The sequence below is a fragment of the Magnolia sinica genome, chromosome 17 (genome assembly GCF_029962835.1).
Source record: "Magnolia sinica isolate HGM2019 chromosome 17, MsV1, whole genome shotgun sequence".
Taxonomy (NCBI): domain Eukaryota; kingdom Viridiplantae; phylum Streptophyta; class Magnoliopsida; order Magnoliales; family Magnoliaceae; genus Magnolia; species Magnolia sinica.
The window spans coordinates 71,263,850-71,281,050 of record NC_080589.1 but is presented as its reverse complement, the minus strand read 5'-3'; the positions used below and the strand labels follow the sequence as shown (position 1 = coordinate 71,281,050).

The 17,201-nt window shown below is 41.8% G+C and overlaps 1 protein-coding gene across 1 annotated transcript; it reads left to right on the top strand.

The window, feature by feature from the left end:
- The first annotated feature begins 11,255 nt into the window (after nt 1-11,255).
- Nucleotides 11,256-12,039, top strand: LOC131230766 (large ribosomal subunit protein uL11x-like). Its single transcript, XM_058226735.1, has one exon. It carries the CDS (start codon nt 11,456-11,458, stop codon nt 11,807-11,809), a length of 354 nt encoding a protein of 117 aa, XP_058082718.1. The 5' UTR covers nt 11,256-11,455; the 3' UTR covers nt 11,810-12,039.
- The last annotated feature ends 5,162 nt before the right edge of the window (nt 12,040-17,201 follow it).

Below are 17,201 nucleotides of genomic sequence, written 5' to 3'. Positions count from 1 at the left end.
GAAAATTGGTAGATTTATGATCAGTACGGTCCATTGAGATGTCAAATTGGTTTGATTCTTAAAAATATTACATAATTAAGTTTTATAACACCAATGAACAATACAGATCATACTGATCACTGTCCATCATGAAAAAATCTCACATTCTGCACATCAGCTTTAAAGCCATGTGCATACCGTTCCACATGAATGAATTAAACCTTCACAGATGATTTTTCATTGATCCAATCCGTCCAATGTGTAGATCATACCAAATTAACTATTACATAAAGAAAACAAAGGAAAAAAATATACACTAACCTGAATAAGCAAATTCCAAAAATCCTTCTTCCCACTTTCCCTTCCGTGTTTTTTTTTTACGAGTTTTTCTTTGGTTCTTTTAGTTTTGATAGGACTTTTGCTCTCTTACGTTCCCTTTTTAAGAAAGAAGATTCGTTGGGAGACTACGAGATACGAGGAAAGTTTTATATAACGAGAGATAAGAGGAAGGATTATGAGATCGGAGGATCTCTTTTCCACTCAAAAATTAAAATTAAAATTTTATTTTAAAAAAATATGGGCGTTACATTGGCCTTGACCTCAGTCGAATGAGGAGGCCTATAACAACTCGGTTTCATGTGGGGGCACTCGTTTAAAAATTTAAGGGATGATCATTCCCCAAATTGTCTGGTGTTCTAAATAATCAATTATTATATAAGGCAGTTGCATACTTAGGAGATATTAATAATAATCAAAGGTAAACAAGCAAATGTACATGATATTCCATAGGATGTATGCAGGAAAATCCATCCTTATGACTATTCACCCAGCATGTCCACTATTCTTTAAACCATTTAGGCTTCTTGATCATCACCCTGATGATCTATCGGCTAGATTCCGGTTTTCTTTCTTTGAAAAATTTTCTCTTTTAAAACATGAATATAATTAAACGATTTAGTCAATGCACTACACTACTCAAGTACTTGTACACTAATATCATAACAAAATCAACAATTATCAACAATTTGACCGTTGATCAGCAAAGTTGGCCCCTGATCCTGAAATCTATGCCTTAGTCCATTTAACTGATAATACACCATCTTTAATATAATCTAAATCGTCCATCAAGTCTAATTCTTACAGTTATGTCAAGATCTTGCTCTCAGTTACGTTAGATGCTAAGATCCATCTTATTCGACTATTGAACTTCATGATTCATCTCAACTTTCGATCTAATGGTTTGGATTTATATGTTAGGTCAGGTGGATATTACTTTTATTATATTAAACCTTCCAAATAAGTGTTTGTACTTAAAATGAATGGTTGGATTGGGTGTAATTAAAATATCAATGACCCAAGTTGATCATTTTGTCTTTTACTATACATTCCATGGCTCAGATCTAAGATCAATCCAATGATCATGGCAATCTGGGCCAAATCATGGCCCTAAACATGATTTGAACCATATATATTTTTTAGATAACTAAATCTACGGTTGCAACTTAATATAGGAAGTAGGGCCCACTTTCGATGTACAGTTTAAATTGGGGCCCACCGATCTACCGCTTGATCATTGATAGGTATAAGGTTAGATTAGATTTTATTTCTTATCATGGGTTCTAAATCACAATTCAAAGGTGGTGTCTACCCGACTCAAGATGTACAATAAATCAAGGATCTAATTTGGGACACAAGTTGGGTAGAAATCCAAAACATCATACCTTACACGAACTTGATCTTTAACAAGATTATATTATCAAATCTAAACAAATCCATGGTGGGGCCCACCAAGTTGGTAGTGATAGCATAAAGTGGGGCCCACACAATCCTCATGTCACAAATCTACTATAATCAAAGATACATTTTATGAAGTCGTGATAATTTATACTATCCAACGGTTGATCTTGTGGTGGGGCGCCGTCCACTAAATCCATGAGATGATTTGTTAATCTAAACATTTAGGTACTCCAATTTCATAGAATGAATTGGATATCCTTTCTTCCACCATGTACGGGCACATCACATTAGATAGGGGTTGATCCATACCGTTGATCAATGGATAACAATATCGTATCGAACCAGATCCACCCTGGATCATTATTTCAAATCCACATGTATAAAATTACATTAACATATACAATTCAATGTAATCGTACAAATCTTCGTATCTTTATCTTGAGACAGTGCAGTGGGGCTCATTTATAAGTTGAGATCCAAATGGGTCCCACTGCACTAATCTATATAAAGATTTATACATATGATCCTACGGTACTCCAGATTGATACTAGATCTTCCTCTTCTTCTTTTTTAACGGCATGATACGGTTAATTACAAAATCAGATTTGACTACAAGAGCATGGTTTACACAGATTTAATGCACAAAAATCATAGATTTCATATTCTACCTAAAATATATAGAAAATCAAGTTAAACAAGCAATAGAGTCCATCAAACGCTAGAGGGAAGAAATCCCTATTTCTTTTTCTTTTTCTTTTCTTTTATTTTTTATCATAAGATGGGGTCCATATGAGGCCCACCTGCTGACTTGGCAGCAACCACGTGGCAGCGTGTGGGGCCCACCACGCTGCCCATATGGACAGAGTGTGGCTCCCACATGGCTAGCTTGGTCCGTTTGGTGAACGTGTCTTTCAACGGCTCGGTCCACCGCTGCTGCTACATATCAACACGTCTTTATTTTTCTTATCTTTTTTTTGGTTAGCCTGTTAGTACACACCCACTGTTAGTACACGCACTGTTAGCCACCCCCACAACGGAAGGATACCAAGACCTCAAGTGTTAAAACGACGTATCATTGTCCGCAAGACCACCTTATGCTCCAGTCATATATCCCGTAAACTAAGATACCCTATTCGTTTTGGTAATAGAACACCGTAAATTGTACTGCTGTATTAACAAAAAGTAGCAAATAAAGGGTGTATCTATCAACACGGCGGTAGATGTACATATCATCTCTCTCTCTCTCTCCTTTTTTGTTTTTTTGTTTTTGTTTTTGTTTTGTACTGAAAGTGGTCCCCACTTGTTTAAAGCGTCGGTTTACCACCATGCCTCCATCCATTGAGTCAATTCACGGTGATAGATTGTAAGCTGGTTTGAAATAGATGATCAGTACTTGATGAATGGTTAGATTTTCGGATCTCGAATGGCCCATCCATAAGAACTTATTGGTGGAAACTAGACAATCCAGTGGCGGGCCCGACGGGATGAATTGAACCAATCAGCCTGTACTGGGGCACGCGAAGATTGATGCGGACCATCAATTGGAGTGGGGAAGCGGCCTACCATCTTTTCTTGGGTCTGATTGCGACAAACCGAAAGGTGGGAGGTTGGAAACACTTTCTTCTCGGCACCCTTCTGTTTTCTACACAGTGGCCCACCACTGACGATCCTATTGTTACGTAAGAAGATATAAACTAGAGTTCATTGGACGCTACCGTACATAACACTTTCTTCGAGCCTTCATACCAGGCAAGTGGGAGAACAGCTAAGTGGGCAACTCCTCATCCATTGGAAGTAGCAACTCTGCCGACCAATCTGGGCCCATCTGTCGGAATCTTTCTGAACATGGAATATGAATCAAAACCACGTTTGAATTGAAATTGATGCAAGTTTTCGGATTAACTAATCTTAGCCGTTTATTGGAAAAATGGGCATCTCACCCGGATGAGTCATGTGAGTCGACTCGGACTTAACACGACCCGAGCTGGTTCGACACCATGATTCCCAAAATCTGAGTGACTAGGTTCGACTTGGCCCAACTCAGCGGAGTCACTGGAGTATGGGATCAGCCCAGACGATACAGCGCAATAGTGTACAGCTCTCTTCCTGGCAAGCAAATTGAAGGTACTTGGTCTCCATATAATATGTGTTTTCAAATTTTTTATTATGCTGTATCCTTCATTTCTTAGTTTGAAAATGCTTATGCTTAGCTGGCCGGTAATTTAGCATTTGCATTACTTAAATAACACGGCTTTGTAACTGGCATTACAAATAACATATATTATAAGATACTAAAATATGTTGTGATAAATGAAAGAAAAATAAGATTTTGATGTACGGTTGTTATTAATGTTGATCATGACAACATGCAAGTATTGCATTTTCATCTTATTACATTGCCATTGCATGATGGAGAGAAATCCATAACGACCTTTTCCATATCTCAAGTGGTAGACTGAGAGAAGATGCCTCGTTTCAACACCTGAGGTCATGGTATCGATTCCCTAGTGGGGGTGGCTAACAGTGGAGTAATAATAATAATAATAATAATAATAGAGAGAATCCATAAGTTGATTTCATCCTCCTTATGCTAAAATGAGAGAGGCTGGACCTAATGCCACTACACCAAAATCCCTCTTTAACCGTTTCTTAACCATTTAGGAACTGTTTTAACCGTGGCTAAATAAGGCGTTACAAAAAATTACCCACATTTTCAATTCTGGAACGGTTCTAAACCATTCTTGAAATAGGGCACCGCAAAAAATTAGGGGGTGAAAACCGTCGTAAATTTTCAATTTCCAGCACAATTTTTAAATTCTGAGAACGGTATTTTTTGTCCTTTACAAGATGTTACACAGAGTTCTTCAAACAAAGATAACAAAAAATCAACTCTGTGTTAATCAAAATGTCTTATAAAAATGCAACCAGGGAGCACATTAACTACCTGTCTCATTTTAACAAAAGCACTAATTTATAGTATCCCATATGAAATCCTACCAAGAGTGCAAATGGATTTAGGGAAGACTAGCTCCTGGCAAGGCAAGACATTTCTTACGGAAATGCAGTTTGGAAAGCAATTTAACTACTTTCTCACTTTAACAAAGACCAAATTTGTTATCAATATCCCATATTTAGAATAAACAAGCTACGGAATTAAATAATGAGATCCATTTAAAGTCAAAAGCAGAATTTTAGCTTCACAATATTCAAAAGCTCCTTACAATTCTGTCGAATAATTCACCGCCAGTAACATATTCAAGTATCATATAAATATTGGTTTTGCTTGCTATCACCTGCAACAAACTCATCATTAGCAAAACCAACAATCAGATGATATAAGATGGCTCAGTAATAAGAGAGAACCCAAATAAATAAATAATAAAAATCCCAAACAATGTTTCAGTGTTCTGGTTTCAAACATTGAGCCCCAGTGCTGATAGACCATGGTGCAAAAATTATAGATGATTGTTGCATCGAATTGCTCAACCCTCCTTTACCATGGCTTAGGACCTATGTGTTGCTAGCAGGTGGACTTTTCTCCTATAAAAAATCAGCAAGGTTAAAAAATAAATTTTGATGAGAACCAATCAATCTAGTGAGTAAGATGTGCTCCTTTCTGATAATTAACCGATGTTGAAGCTTTCAAAGAACAAATAGATCTAATCAAAATGCAGAGTTGGAAGGCATGGCGTTTGTTAGAGTTTTCTAGAGAGGGAGGGAAAAAGGAGTGATATTTGTTAGGGTTTGCTAGAGAGAGAATGAAAAACGCCTCAGTGAAACAATTCGTGGTCAGGGGTCTTTTTAGGTTTGGAACATGGTTTAAAATTAACCATTCCAATTTTGAAACAGCCTTAAGCCGTTCGGGAACCAAAAATGTAGGCGTTCCAAAATAGCAAGTTTGGTGTAGTGCTTGTAAATGGAGGACATCAAAAAAATAAACACGAATTATATTTCAACTGCAAAAGGAAAAAAAAAAAAAACTAATACAGATACTAAAAGAAGTCAGATACAAAATAATCACAATTTCTCAACAAGGAAATATCTAGCAAATTAAGGATCGGAAGAATCTTACCATTCAGAAAGACATGGTTGCAAATCAAGAGCAGAAGGAAATGGAGAAGAGAAGAAGGGAAATTACTATTTAAAAAGATATTTTGAAACAAATAGACAATTAGCACCATAAGGAAACCACCACTGGGGTTGATTCCAAATCCAGCACTGGTTTACCATGATTATCATTGATCACTTTATCAAATAATTCTGAGACCAAGTACAGATGAAGCGTCCCTGCTCAGTTGTGTTATCCTGAAACAGCCCAGCTGGTGGTCCATTTCCAAATACGTCATAGAATGGAGGGTCCACAAGGCCCTAGGCCAATGTGCATCAGTGGATTGATATATGAAGGATAGAGCGGCTCAAATGTTGGCACGTAGAAATTTTCCAGCTGTGCTTCCACCTGAAGTAAAAGAAAGATAAGGAAATCAAGAAAAATCATGTATTAGTTTGAGTTCATAGTCATGCTCAGGCAGTGATATGGAATGGAAAATGCAAGCAAATATATACAGTTATACTGAATTTACCTATGAGCTGGGAAAGATGTGTGCATTTTTCATCATTTTGTAAATGGTTGTGACTTATCCATAGTACGTAGCATACATGTACATAAATCCAGACCTTCCAAATTATGGGCCACATTGTGAACAGAGTAGAGGGCACTTAAATATCACATTTTCAGATAATCAGAACTATTTGATTGGTGGATATCAAATGGATTAAATGAAAAAGGCAAATGGTCAGACTATGAACAGTGTGATCTTTAATTTGGGTTATCCTCCATCCACAATTGGGTTCGAGATTTGGATGTGATTTGAAAGTGGAATATTTATGTTTTTTTCCCCTTCTTAAAAGCTGCCACATTGAGTAGTCAGGCTTGCTCCGACAAGGAAATTTTTGGGTCATGAAGCATCCGGGATTGGGCTCACTGGATCAACCGTCTAAATCACAAAACAATGGGCCCTACATTATGAACTCAAATACCGAGGATCCCGTACAAATCCATGGGCTAAGGATCATAGAATTCCTCAAACAGTAGAAGCATAAGTTGGCCATTGATAGATTGGCAAAATGTGATGCTTTCCTAGCTGCACTGTCCATATGGAAGGCAATCACTGCAGTGGTTATTGTCACTGTCACTATCGTTACTGAATTTGATTTAATAACATTTTTCTTAACAGAAATAAAATGCACTTAATGACATCTAGTTCATAGAAAGAAAACAAAAAATGACTAATGAAAATAATAGAAAGTTTAAGTTCTTTATGATGAACCAAATGCCTAAAAAAAAAAATTTGCCTAAAACCTTTGAATGGAGGGGAAACTTCAAGAATCTGACAGAGATCTAGCTCACCAACAAAGCAGTAGGTTCATTTGATGGAAAGTCACCTCTCATGGCCGCATAACTGGGAAAAAAGAGACTAAAGATCTAGCTTACCAATTGACTTATGTGTGGAACCAGAAAATGAAAGAAAGACTAGCGAACATAATGAATTCTGATCAAAGAAAGAATCTCACCAACTATTGTTGTATTTTGAAAGGTCATTGAAAAATCCAACAAAACCAAAAGAGCCCAAGTTCTATAATCCGCAGCACAAGAATATCAAATACATGTCATGGAATGATATCAACTTGGCCATCAGTACTTATGAGACGAGAAATGGTAAGGAGAGATGAAGGCAAGGAAAATATTTTAACATGTCCAAAAGAGAATGTACTCTTACACAACATCATACATTAAAATGGATCTGAAGTTGCTCCTCGGCTGTGGCCCCTCCATTGTCCGTTGCACAGCCCCTGGCTTGATCCTTTGGGAGATTTGGAGAGTGAGGTATTCAGCCAGATTTGATGGTGCCAGCCCAAGCAGCAACAAGATCATCAGCAGGATTAAGTGGCTTCTTTGTCACCTCTTTCAGGACTCCCCTCGGCTCAGGCCACTTACCCAACACCTCGGTCTGCCCTATACCCCCAATCTGACCAAATGTTGTTATCCGGTGAAGTGGAGCAAGCCGCCTTCGGGCTGGGTAAAATTCAATATTGATGGGGCTGCATCCGGGAATCCAGGCCCGTCTGGGGGCGGGGGGATTTGCAGGAACTCTAATGGTGATTTGATGTTTGCATTACATTCGGGGTATGGTCGAGACTCCAACAACAGGGCGGAATTGTGAGCCCTTTATGATGCCATGGTTTTTAGTATTTCTCAGGGGCTGGTTAACGTGATTATTGAGTCTTGACTCTTCCTTTGTGGTCGATGTGATAAATGGCTCTTCGCAACCTCATTGGAAATGGGACTACTGGCTGTGGAGAATCATGGAGCTAAGGCAAAAAGCGAATTTCGCCATCTCGAGGATCCCTCGTGAGGTTAACAGGCCGGCGGATGGTCTTGCTAGAGCAGGAGCTGTGAGTCAATCCTCTTTCTAAACTAACAATTGCGCAAATCTTCCTAGGCTTATTCGGGGACTCTACTTCCTGGATAAAGCCAGGATTGGAGCTCTCAGGGAATTCTGATTTGGATCCTCTCTTCGTACTCTTTTTTTTTTCTTTCTTTCATCTATAAAGTAATAGGATGGGTGGCTGGGCCCTTTTTTGGTTGGCCCACGCCTGCCTGAAAGCTGCTCATTTTGTAAGCTTGTTCATAATATCAATACAACTTCAGCTTCCCCCCCCCCCCCCCAAAAAAAAAAGAGTTGCTCCTCGACTCTAGAATCTGTAAAAAGAGACAATAGAATAGAAAGACATCAAGTCATTATTAGCAAAGGTGAAATTGAACCTAACCTGCAGTTTCTGTACAGATATAGATGCCACACCTATCAAAAAAAGCTGATGTAGATGCCACACATCTGCTAGCATGGCCCATCACTCTGGGACCCAACCCATCATCAGGTTGGTCCCCCGCCCCAAAGAAAAAAAAAACGAAGAAGAAGAAGAAGAAGAAGAAGAAAAAACAAGGTTCAATCAGCAAGTGGGCCCCAATATTGGAAACAGTTGGATGGGATAGAAAAATTCAGCCAAGTGTTCCAAATATGTTAATTCGTAAAAAAAAAAAAAAATGTAATAAATAGACACTGTACATAACTTAAAAAATAATCAGCATTCTTGGTTCATATTATTTGTAGTGTTGAAAAACCATCTATTTGTTTAAGACATTGAACTTGTCCTTGCATATGTTACGGAGTAGTTGAGTGTTAGATGCCAAGATTACATGTAAGAATAGGATTTCATTTATTTTATTTTATTTTTAGGGCAGAGCCTTCATTTCATAAAAAGGGCCCTGTACAAGGGACACTTCGGGCTGTCATCAGCCTAGAAAATATGCCTGATGCCACCTATCGTAAGATTTACAAAAATCGCATCCCCCCATTTTTTTTACAAGAGAAAAACTGGAGCCCAAACTGAAACCGCAACCTGACTCTCTACCACTAGCTTTTGAACCTCTTTCTGACAGTCCCCAAGCCGACCTTATCTAGGAACAAGAGGCCTCTCACCATTTGAGGTAGAGCCGCAATGTTTGGGAAAAGGGCGGATTCCTGTTTCCCACATCCTAAATTGGCCATGCCATCCACTGGCCCATTGCCTTCCCTACAGATGTGTTGAAACTTTACATTACCATAGGAACAGATAATCCGAATTCTGTGAAGCCAACACTTCCATTTTCAGCCCGGGCAAGAGCTACCCGACAGAAAACTAACCACCATAGAGGAATCGGATTCAAGAATGATGTTTTTTAGGCCGTAATTGATGCAATGTGTGAGACCATCATGGACCGCACAAATTTTAGCCCTGGTATTAGAGGCGCGTCCATAGCTAGCATAAAAACCAAAAAGAAGATGACCATCCTCAGTCCTGCACACTCCCCCTCCTCCTGCTAGTCCCGAGTTATCCCGAGATGACCCATCGACATTGAGTTTGACCCACCCACTTGGCAGTTTCAACTAGCGCACCACGCAGGACACATCATTATGGGTCTGAAGGTTAATCCCCAAGGAGGACAACACCCTGCTTTGGTTGGTGGCGTGAATAATCAGTGATGCTCGACTACCCGCAATTCTTCTCAACCAATCGGCGATGCGAGAAATCAGGATCTTGTTCCGCACGAGGATCCCATCAAATCGGGTGGAATTCCCACACTTCCAAAGTTCCCATAATATAAAACATGGTACCTGGTTTTTGAAGGGAGCTGTAGGGTTGAAAGCTGAACGAGAGCCCCACCAATGGGAGAGCCATTCACCTACCGTAAGACCGCGCACCATGTGCACTCCATAAATTCTGGCAAAGTGGGACCAGACCACCCTCGCCCTGACACTGTGGAAGAAGATATGATCTGCAGATTCGACGGAGGGCCTCTGTCTATAAGTCTGCTCACAACAGTTGCATCTCGAGGCCATCTGCACCCCTCGGGATTGAATAGCAGTATCCACCGCAACTGGCCCTCTGAGGATCCTCCATACCAGCATGGACAGTTTTGGGGGAATCAAGGCATTCTAGATTTTTCCGCCCCAAACCATCTGGGGACTGCGCGCTCGACAAGTCTCCCATGCCGAAGAAACAGAAAACTTTCCAGAAGGATTATGCGGCCAGAATGGGACATCAGGGCCATCTGACACACAAAAGCCCCCATGGAAAATAGCGTCTATTTGCTCTTGAGGAAGCATAAAGAAAATGACAGAAGGGGGGAGAGGACCCATCTTCCCCAGAAAATCCTTCACTTTAAACGAAAGGAGAGAGGGAGGAATGGTGACCGACAACCTATCTTGCAAGGGGCCCAGTCCGGTCCAGTTGTCTTGCCAAAGGTGTAAATTACTTGTGCCAATCTGCCATTGGGTAGAAGCCTTGATGTGAGGGAGAAGAGCTCTGATTCTCTTCCATAAGGGAGATACCGCAGTCATTGGCTGTGGCTGACCATCTGTCTGAAGATCCTGGCCGTACGTAGCTCGCATGAATGCTGCCCACAGGTTAGTGTTCGCCGTGTGAGAAATTGTCCAGGCCATCTTGATACGGAATGCAGTCATGACATCCTGAAGTCGCCTAATCCCCAGGCCCCCTTCGGTCTTGGGTAGAGTAATGTATCGCCAATTCCGCCAATGGAGTTTTTTCCTACCATCCGCCCAGCCCCAAAGAAAATCAGCAAAGTGGCTCTCCAAAAATTTTAGAACACCCACTGGGACGTGAGTAGCGAGCGTATGGGTTGGAATGCTTGCCAAAACGTGACTCACCAAGATGGCTTTACCCGCCATTGAGAGAAACCTTGCTTTACAGCCGCTAATGTGTCCATCCACCCTATCCACCAGTCTCTGGAATGCATCTTTCTTCCATCTACCCGATGAAAGAGGGACCCCTAAATACACCATGCTCTCCACCAGATTGATTGATCCCAACTCTCTTTGGATAGTCACAATCCTGGAGGGCGCCATGTTTTCAGGATGCATGAACACACTCTTGTGGAAGTTCACCTTTTGGCCCGAAACTTGCTGATAAAAGGAAAAAACCCTACCCCTACCTTCCCTCCAAAAGAGAAAAGCCTAACAGTATATCTGGAATCATGCCTCCGAAATTCGACCCCTCCCAGGTCATGGACGTTTACGTCCGGGTCACCGGTGGCTAGGTGGGGTCCTCTAGTTCGCTGGCCCCGAAGATCAGCCCCCTCGGCCTCTCACCGAAGAAGATCGGAGAAGACATCGCTAAGGAGATGGCCAAGGACTGGAAGGGTCTCCGCGTCACTGTCAAGCTCACCGTGCAGAACTGTCAGGCCAAGGTCTCCATCGTCCCATCCGCCGCTGCCCTTGTCATCAAGGCCCTCAAGGAGCCTAAGTGCGACTGCAAGAAGACGAAGAACATCAAGCACTTCGGCAACATTTCCATTGATAACATCATCGAGATCGCTAGGGTTATGCAGCCACGATCCTTGGCCAAGGACCTGAGCGGCACCATCAAGGAGATTCTCGGCACGTGCGTCTTGGTGGGGTGCACTGTCGACGGGAAGGATCCCAAGGAGCTGCAGCAAGAGATTGGGGACGAAGATGTCGAGGTGCTAACGGAGTGAGTGGAAGGAGGTGGAGATTCGAGAGTAAGAGGCTATTGAATTTTTATTTTTTTACTCTCTCTCTCCCTCTCTCTATCTTGTTAGATTTTTCTTCTTCTGTTTAGATACTGTTATACTGTGGTGAGGATTTTAGAAGTTCTGTGGGAGAACTCCAGATTTTTGAGGTTTCAATCATAGGGTTGTTTGGATGCTATCGTCTTGGAATGTAGCCTCTCGATCTTTTATATTCAGTTATACGATTGTTATAAAAAAAAACCCCCCACTGATAAAGGTCTAGGAATTTCTTAGTTGCTCGTACTGACGGGAGCCCTCCATTGAGGGAAAGAAGTGTGTCGTCGGCAAAAAGGAAAAAGGGCTTCAACTACTAGCGAGAAAGCGGCTCCTTCCAGACGTGACAGGTACTCCTCTCAAAACCTGTCTTGATTGTTTATCAAGGAAACAGCATAGAGTTTCATTTATTAAAACTACTTCTCATGTTAATAAAGTGCATGCATTAGATTTGGTTTATTCTAATGTTTATGGTCCTATGAGGACAAAAACCTTGGGTGGGGCATTGTATTTTGTTACTTTTATAGATGATGCATCTAGGAGGGTTTGGGTTTATGCTTTGAAATCCAAGGACGAGGTCTTTGGTGTGTTTAAATTGTTTCATGTTATGGTCGAGAGAGAGAGAGACAGGTAGATCATTGAAGTGCATCTGCACTGACAATAGTGGTGAATACATTGGTGACTTTCATGAGTATATTGTAAGTCCCTGGGTATATGGCATGAACAGACGGTTCCCAAGACCCCCCAGCATAATGGTGTGGCTAAGCGAATGAATCGCACCATTGTAGAGAGAATCAGATGCATGTTATCCCATGCGAAGTTGCCCAAGATGTTCTGGGGAGAAGCAATGCACATGGCAGTGTATTTGATAAACAGGTCTCCATCAGCCCCATTGAATGGAGAAGTACCGAGAAGGTGTGGACTGGACAGGATTTATCGTACAATCATCTCAGGGTGTTTGAATATAAGGCATCTGTTCACGTACTAAAGGACGAGAGGTCCAAGCTCGATATGAAGATCAGGCAATATGTATTCTTAGGGTATGGTGATGAAAGTTCGGTTATAGATTGTGGGATCCGACCGAGAAGAAGCTCATCAGGAGCAAAGATGTGGTTTTCTTTGAAGATCAGTGTATAAAAGACATTGGTAAGTCAACCAGCCTAGTTCAGGTGAGCTAGAAGATATGGATCCGGTTATTCCTCTCGTGGTGCCTGATAACGGGGGAGTACAGCAAGGTGCAGAGGCCGAGGGAGTTTCTATAAAAGATGGACCGGGGGAGGAGGCCCCACTTGATCCACCTGTTGAGCCACGGATGAGAAGGTCATCTAGGGACAGACAACCATCCAAGAGGTACTCGCCGCATGAGTATATTATGCTCACTGATGGGGGAGAGCTAAAAAGTTATTCTAAGGCCCTAGCCGACGAGCATAAGGAGGAGTGGTTGAAAGCTATGCAAGAAGAAATGTAATCCTTGCATAAGAACCACACCTATGATATGGTGAAACTGCCTAAGGGCAAAAAAACTCTTAGCAACAAGTGGGTATTCAAAAAGAAGATTGAGTAGAAGAATTCACAAACGAGGTTCAAGGCCAGACTTGTGGTGAAAGGGTTCGGTCAAAAGAAAGGTATAGACTTTGAAGAGATATTCTCACTAGTGGTGAAGATGACATCCATACGGGTGTTGCTTGGGTTGGCGGCTAGCATGGATATGGAGATAGAGCAGTTAGATGTTAAAACTGCCTTCCTCCATGGTGACCTGGAAGAAGAGATCTACATGCACCAACCAGAGGGGTTCGAAGTCAAGGGCAAAGAGCATATGGTGTGTAGGCTGAGGAAGAGCTTGTATGGGCTGAAACAAGCTCCACGGCAATGGTACAAGAAGTTTGACTCGTTTATGTTGAAGCATGGGTATGACAGAACGGAGTCGGACCACTGTGTGTTCACGAGCAAGTTCTCAGATGGTAATTTCTTAGTTCTACTGTTATACGTTGATGACATGCTCATCATGGGAAAAGACATCAAGAAGATCGACAGGCTGAAACAGGAGTTGGGCAAGTCTTTTGCGATGAAAGACTTGGGCCCGGCTAGACAGATCCTAGGAATGGAGATAACCCGTGACAGAAGCAGCAGGAAGCTTTGGCTGTCACAAGAGCGGTATATTGAGAAAGTCCTAGAGCGGTTCAATATGAATGCAGCGAAGCCGGTCAGTACTCCACTAGATGGTCACTTCAGATTGAGCGACAGGCAGTATCCCAAGACGAAGGCAGAGGTGGAAGAGATACAGAAGATACCCTAAACGTCAGCTGTAGGTAGTTTGATATATCCTATGGTATGTACATGCCCAGACATAGCATATGCGGTTGGTGTTGTCAGCCGGTATCTTACCAATCCTAGCAAAGAGCATTGGGCAGCGGTGAAATAGATACTACAGTATCTAAGATGCTCATCTAGGTTGAGCCTATACTATGGTGACGGTAAACCTGTGTTAGAGGGCTACACAGATACAGATGTGGCAGGTAACATAAACTCCAGGAAGTCTACATCGAGGTTCATGTTCACGTTTATAGGGGAAGCGCTTTATTGGCAGAAATAAAGGAATGTAGGAACATTGTGTTCACACCCCAAGTGCAAGGTTGTGATGTAGTAATAAACTCGAGTAAGGCCGAGGTCGAATCCACAGGATCTAATCTCGTGTGTATTTTGAAATAACCAGATCTAGAACTAGGCCAAGATGAAATCTATACCAATTGTGATTTGAGGAATAATGGTGAAATATTAATCTAAACTTAAAGAATTCAGAGAAAGGGAACTAGGGATTCAGAGGATCCACTTGTTGAGATCAGGGAGATCTTATGTCTGCTTCATGGATATTATACTGAACTTACTTGATATAGTTTTCAAGAGATGAAAGGTATAAGAATTAGGTATGATTCCATCATAAATCCATGCCTAAGAGGCAAGGTAAACAACAGAACTTAAACCAATCCATAACCAACTAAAAGATGTATGAGTATTAGGAAGGATTCCATCATCCAACCATGTCTACGAGACGATGGCGAACAACAGAGTTTTCGAACATCAAAATAAAAGGAAAGGAATTATTCAAGTCATCACAGATCTACTGTAATTTTAAATCACAACAAACCATTAATGACTAAAAGAATTTCTTAAATCAAAACAGAGTCAATCAGTTCAGTTCAAATCAAACCTGTAGAAGCTCCCATCACGCCACAAGCTTCATCTCTTAGCCCTAGCTAAGAGATTTGGCCTAACATAATCATAGGAAAAAGAAAAAAAATAAAGAAAAAATACATAAAAATTTCAAACACTTCTCTCTCCGCCTCTCTCTATCTATCTGACGTCCCCTATTCAAGCACAACATCTTCTCCACGTTTGGAACTCTTTTTATAGCTTTTGGAGTGGTGGAAATCGGATTTGGGAAGCTATCGCACGCGCAGCGAAAGCCTTTAGCCAAGTTCGGGCTTCATAACTCTCGCGTTCCTTGCATTATTTCGTAAAATCAATGTCTCTTGAAAGTATTTTGGCTAGCCTACACGATGGACGGTCCAGATCCGCCATATGATCAAAGATGGTGGGCCACCACCGCCTGGAAAATCAGATCTCGCGGACGTGCGTAGCCTTTCGCACGTCCGGCCCGCGTGATCGGTGGGCCCCACAGAGGTATTTTCAGAGAAATCCACCCCGTCCATGAGATTTAGGACGAAATTTCAGTCGAAGAATGGGTGGTTTTGAACGTCCATTGACGAGAAATCAGAGAAGAAATCACCCAAACTCAATTTGAACGTTGCAGGGCAATCCACTTATGACCTCTGTATCGTACACGTGTGCTTGCATGGGTCCAAAAGTTCAGCATGGGTTCGATGAATTCGTGGCCCTCTACACAATGGACGAATTGGATTATCCGTACGTATGCTCTGTGGAGCTCGGTGCGGCTCGGGTACGTGTACACGTGAGGTGTACACACCTTACGTACGAGCCCCACTGTGATGTGATTCGAAAATCTGATCCATCCATTTACTTTCTCATCTTATTTAAACCGTCGAGACCAAAGTTGAGACAGTTCCAGATATCAGGTGGGCCCAGAATCAACGGTTTATGGGCTGATCTGTCAGTTGGGGTACTTCCATAGTGATCCGAGGGCTGAAATTTGATATGTACGGTTAATTTATGGCCCTCAGGCCATGTATAAAGTTTTGAGCCAATCAGATGGCGAGAACTATGTGATCTTACATTTTTCACCAATTTCGGGCCTCTTTAACGTGAATGGCTTGATTTCCTCGGATCCCTGGTGTGTAATTCCATCGATCTTGGTCCCCTGGAGTCCGTCCCTTGCCTTGGGTGTCATCAGAGCGTTAAATCCATGGTTTAAGCACCCCTTTTCAGTTCATGCTTGTAAATACACTCTGCATCACAAAACACAATTAAGTCAGGCTACTAAATGGTATCATGCTTGTAAATCCATGCAATAACTGGGTCTGATATGCAATATTTGACCGTAGCATTGTCGATGACAGAGGCCGAGTACATTGCAATCACAAAGGCATGTAAAGAGATGCTTTGAATGAATAGGTTCCTATAGGAACTTTGCCTGAAGCAGGAGGAGCACATGGTCTATTGCGATAGTCAGAGTGCTATATACTTAAGCAAGAATCCAAGTCAGCATTCCAAGTCGAAGCACATAGAGATTTGGTACCACTGGATCAGGGATACTTTGGAACAGAAGATGTTATAGCTTGAGAAGGTCCACATGGACGATAATGGGTCGGATATGATGACCAAGGCTTTGCTCAAGGGCAAGTTTGAGGTTTGTAGAAACCTGGCTGGCTTGAAGAAGGTGAATCCCTCCTAGGACAAAAAGGGAGAGATTTGATGGAATTTTTAGTCTCGTGCTCGACCGGTCGTGGGCCTCACACGACCAGTCCAAGAAGTCGATCCCTAACATGACTCAAAGTCCAGCGAGTTTGGGATATTTTTCTCTGAGGTGCTCGACCGGTTGTGGGGGTTTCACAACCGGTCGTGGGTGTACTCGACCGGTCGTGAACTCGGCACGACCAGTCGTAGTTACGCAGATTTGTTCCGCGATTTTACGCGGATTTCGTTTCGCAAGTCCTTTCGCAACTGGGATGTGGAAAGGAGTTTCCTAAAACTATAAATAGGGGTTCTTAGGGTTTTTCTAGTGTGATGAAAAATACAAGAAGACTATCAAAGGTGTGAGAGAAAGAGAGAAAGAGAGAGAGGAAGCTTGTAGAAGGGAGGTTATGCTCATGGAGGTTATCTACTGTGCAATTTATATCTCAGCGCTTCTACGTCCTCATAATCGGTG

Coding starts and splice junctions, on each gene's coding strand:
- LOC131230766 (XM_058226735.1), top strand. CDS start 11,456: ATGGCCAAGGACTGGAAGGGTCTCCGCGTCACTGTCAAGCTCACCGTG.